Genomic DNA, 3,859 nt, shown 5'->3' on the forward strand with positions numbered 1-3,859 from the left:
TCTGAGTATGTGAAAGGAAATGTGTTAAGTAGTTGAAATAAATGATCGATTTGTTATTTAGGATTTTTATTTTAACTTTGATTGGTGAAATTTTATGTGAAAGGAACTTTGTTCTGTTCTCTCTTATTATTCTTATTATTTATTTTTTGTTGTAGAGGTGTTGTGTGTAGAATCAAAAGGAAGAAACATGAATAAGCTTATGTTATTTTTATGTTACCCTGTGCTAATTTTGACCCCATGATTTCTCAAATATAATTTTGTTTTATATTTGACATAGTTATGGTGACTGGCTTACCCTCTTCTACATCATGGCAAGACCTAAAGGATCACATGCGCCTCTCGTGGCTTACCCTCTTTTTTTTATATTTGACACAGTTATTTGAAACAGTTTTAAATTTGAAGCTTATAATTTTTTGTTTACAGATACAGAAATTGGATGACTCTGAGTTTCGAAATGCCTTCTCTCGTGGATACATTCGTGTATGGTTTCAATTAATATTCCAAGTATATATATCCATGGGTTATAAGGTATGTTTTTAATCTACTTATAGGTGAAGGATATGATTCAAGCCATTCTAGGAGCCGGAGTCGCAGTCGAAGCAAAAGCAGGAGCTATAGTAGGAGTCGCAGCAGGAGCATAAGGTTGAAACTTGAAACATTTTCTTGTTGCATCATTTATTTGAAATGTGTCAAACTCACATGAAAAATGAAATTAACAAACATAAGTTCAAATTCTAATCTCCCCTACCTTCTGAGTCAAACATTTTCTTGTTGCATCATTTACTTGATTCATTTTCTTGTTGCAGATCTCCTTCAAGATCCAGATCTGCCCTACCTTCTGTAAGTCAAACTCAAACCATAATTTCATCTAATCTGTTAATTTTTAACCATTTTGTAGTTTGTTCTAATGTCAAAACACAAATTTTTATTTATTTGTTTGTTTATTTAAACCATAATTCCCCTATAGGCTCTTAAATATGCATTTGAAATATACTGCAACAAAGGTGTTGCTGAATTTTACACGTAAACTTTTTTCTGATTCCTTGTCTAATGAAGTCATATGTTTGTTGATTTGTTGATTTTGTCTTTTTATAATATCTGACATGAAATTGACATTATATTGTGGTTGTAGGAAAAAACTTGCTTAGAGGCCTTGTTTGTACTTTGTAAAATGTAGGATTGGGCACTTGAGTTGGAAGAAGTTTTCATAGTTGAAAGATAATGAGAGTTTGATAAGTTTGTTCCATATAAAAATAAAATCAAGAACAAGATTCTCCTTTGGCATGGTATTGTAGCTTCAAACCTTTCTGTTAAGTTATATCATTCATGCAAGATGAGAAGGGCATTAATGTCTTTTGCATATATGTTAATGAAATCTGTTGTTCTTAATAGGTTCTCATTTGAGAAACTATGTTGGTATTTTAAGCCAAGGACTGCGAATAGCTCCCCCTAAAGCTTTTGCAACCAGCTACATGGTCCTTCTCCTCCTCCCCTCTCTCTATTAATCAATCCATTAATCTATTATATATTGATCAAGAAAGTAATCTTTTTCTATGTTTGTAGTTTGGAAAAGGGATTTATTTTGCTGATTTGGTGAGCAAAAGTGCTCAATATTGTTTTACTGACAAGAAAAATCCGGTTGGCCAAGGTCAGTTATACTTATATGTGAAATAGACAGTGTGTTTTAGCAATTAACTAATTTATTTGTCCTTTTTATTACGTGTATATATATATATATATATATATATATATATATATATATATATATATATATATATATATATATATATATATATATATATATATATATATATAACGTCCAAAAGGGAAGGACTCGACTAAAGGAAGTGATAACCAGAAAGGCAATTCCTTCACCAATGCATAGTCTAAGTGTTTCTTTCCAATCTGATTCATTTTCCATGCCCACTAGTAAGAAAGAGAAGCCACCTCCTCAAGCTCTTTATGATCGAACCCTAAAGTCATCATCAAATGTAGCACTTAAACCTTCTAGAAAGTATACTCCTAAGAGGAAAAGAAGTCCACTCAAGGGTAAAAATGTCATCGATCAATCAGAAAATTCCAAACCTTTAGAGAGTTTACATTCTAAACTAGTGGAACAACATCGGTGGCCTAGCAAAACAAGTTCTAAATCTAATCTTTTAGGAAAATCTACAACCGATCCTGCGAAAGTATTATCGTCATTTTCCGATAAAGGAAAGTTGGAATATGACAATCTACTAAGAATGTCGAATCTTGTTTCTTAAAGGTCTCAATCTTTACCTGTTGTTACACCAAACAAGCCATCTATTTTGGCTTTGAAAAATGTCAGTCCTTCTAGAAGGTCTTGTAGTCCTTTGAGACAACCCTGCAACTCGAATAAAGCTTATGTTCTCACATTTATTGTTGATATTAAAAAGGGAAAACGAGTTGTTGATCAGATAGAAGATGCTCATTATCTGAGACTACTTCACAATAGGCAAATTCAGTGGAGATTTATTAATGCCACTTCAGAAGCTGGCTTCAAGTCCCAGAATTCAACTGTTAAGGTTTGATTAAAAGGATTAAATGAAAGAAATAGCAATGCACTTTTATTTGATATCTTTATTATAGTTAATTTATTATATTTCATAATGCTTAAATCTTTATTTAATGTGTGGAGAAGTACCTCAGAACTCCATGATTCTGTAGCAGCAAAGAGGATTGAGCTCAATCAATTGAGACTGAAGCTAAAGCTTTATTTAGTTTTAAATCAACAAGTAATTCATTCTCCCATAACACTCTTTAATTATTTCCATATTTATTTCTTGTTGTTTGTATTCTTTTGATTGTATCTAATATTGTGATATCTATGGATCAGATGACTTACCTCAATGAATGGGCTTCAATTGAAAAGGGGCACAATCTTGCTTTGTGTGGTGCTAATGAAGATCTAGAGTCAAGCACTCTTCAAGTCCCTGTAACTAGAGGTGCAATGGTATGTTGGTTCTTGAAAACTAAATAGGACAAAAATGTAATTTCAATGAATAGAAGTTTAATTTTATATTTGTACAGGTGGGTATTGAAACTTTGGAGTCTTCACTTTGTTCAGCTATCCAAGTGATGGAATACAATAAGAAATAATTTTAAAAGTAGAATGAAAATGACAAGTGATTTTGTGTTGTGTTTACAAGGTTGATGAAATCGAATAGCTCTAGAGTTAGAAGAGGAAAAGAAAGCTCAAGCTAAAAGAGATAAGATGCTGCAAATGCAAGTGTTGCATTCTTCATTTCAATTGTTAGTACAAAACACATAGTAGATTAGATGAATGCAAATTTATATATTGTAAGAAATAAAATTGTATGACATTAAATTTTATGCAATGGATTGTATTTTTTGTATATGGTATTTTATTTCTATTATGAGACATTAAATGCAAATTTAATTTAAAAATTAATAAATATATAAATATATATTTTTTTAAACATTTAAATTTACGATACGCAAAAATGTGTGTCATCTTCATTTATGACATGGCCTTTCTTGACAGAGGTTTTAATGATACGCATTGCGTGTCATAAATGTGCGTCGTAAATGCACGTCGTCTCTCTTTATGACAGGGCCTTCCTTGACGCGCATTTGCGCGTCATTTCAGCGTTTTACGATGCGCAATGAGCGTCGTAAAAGGTTGTTTTTCTTGTAGTGATTGGAAGAACATTCGTGTGAATCCAGTCTCAAATCAAGGATAGATCTTCAAAATGATTTCTAAAATGGTTTTCAAAATAAGTAAAAGAGGATGTAGGGTGTACGATCAGCCGGAGCCAGTAAGTAGACCCCAAAATACCACATAGTAATTGATTATGTGATATGTTAGAACAACATG

The 3,859-nt window shown here is 31.9% G+C and overlaps 1 protein-coding gene and 1 long non-coding RNA gene across 2 annotated transcripts; both read left to right on the forward strand.

Annotated features, from left to right (window-relative positions):
- The first annotated feature begins 1,138 nt into the window (after nucleotides 1-1,138).
- LOC122194684 (uncharacterized) lies at nucleotides 1,139-1,700 on the forward strand. Its single transcript, XR_006184109.2, has 3 exons — nucleotides 1,139-1,286; nucleotides 1,393-1,475; nucleotides 1,564-1,700. It is a non-coding gene; the product is annotated as an uncharacterized LOC122194684 (long non-coding RNA).
- Nucleotides 1,701-1,849: 149 nt separating this feature from the next.
- On the forward strand, nucleotides 1,850-3,349 carry LOC111889963 (AUGMIN subunit 8). Its single transcript, XM_042895577.2, has 3 exons — nucleotides 1,850-2,756; nucleotides 2,858-2,974; nucleotides 3,052-3,349. Exon 1 carries the CDS (start codon nucleotides 1,878-1,880, stop codon nucleotides 2,262-2,264), a length of 387 nt encoding a protein of 128 aa, XP_042751511.1. The 5' UTR covers nucleotides 1,850-1,877; the 3' UTR covers nucleotides 2,265-2,756; nucleotides 2,858-2,974; nucleotides 3,052-3,349.
- Nucleotides 3,350-3,859: the final 510 nt, after the last annotated feature.

Source organism: Lactuca sativa, chromosome 6, assembly GCF_002870075.4.
Source record: "Lactuca sativa cultivar Salinas chromosome 6, Lsat_Salinas_v11, whole genome shotgun sequence".
Taxonomy (NCBI): domain Eukaryota; kingdom Viridiplantae; phylum Streptophyta; class Magnoliopsida; order Asterales; family Asteraceae; genus Lactuca; species Lactuca sativa.

Excerpts from the sequence above, each read along its gene's own strand:
- LOC111889963 (XM_042895577.2), top strand. The coding sequence starts at position 1,878 with ATGCATAGTCTAAGTGTTTCTTTCCAATCTGATTCATTTTCCATGCCC.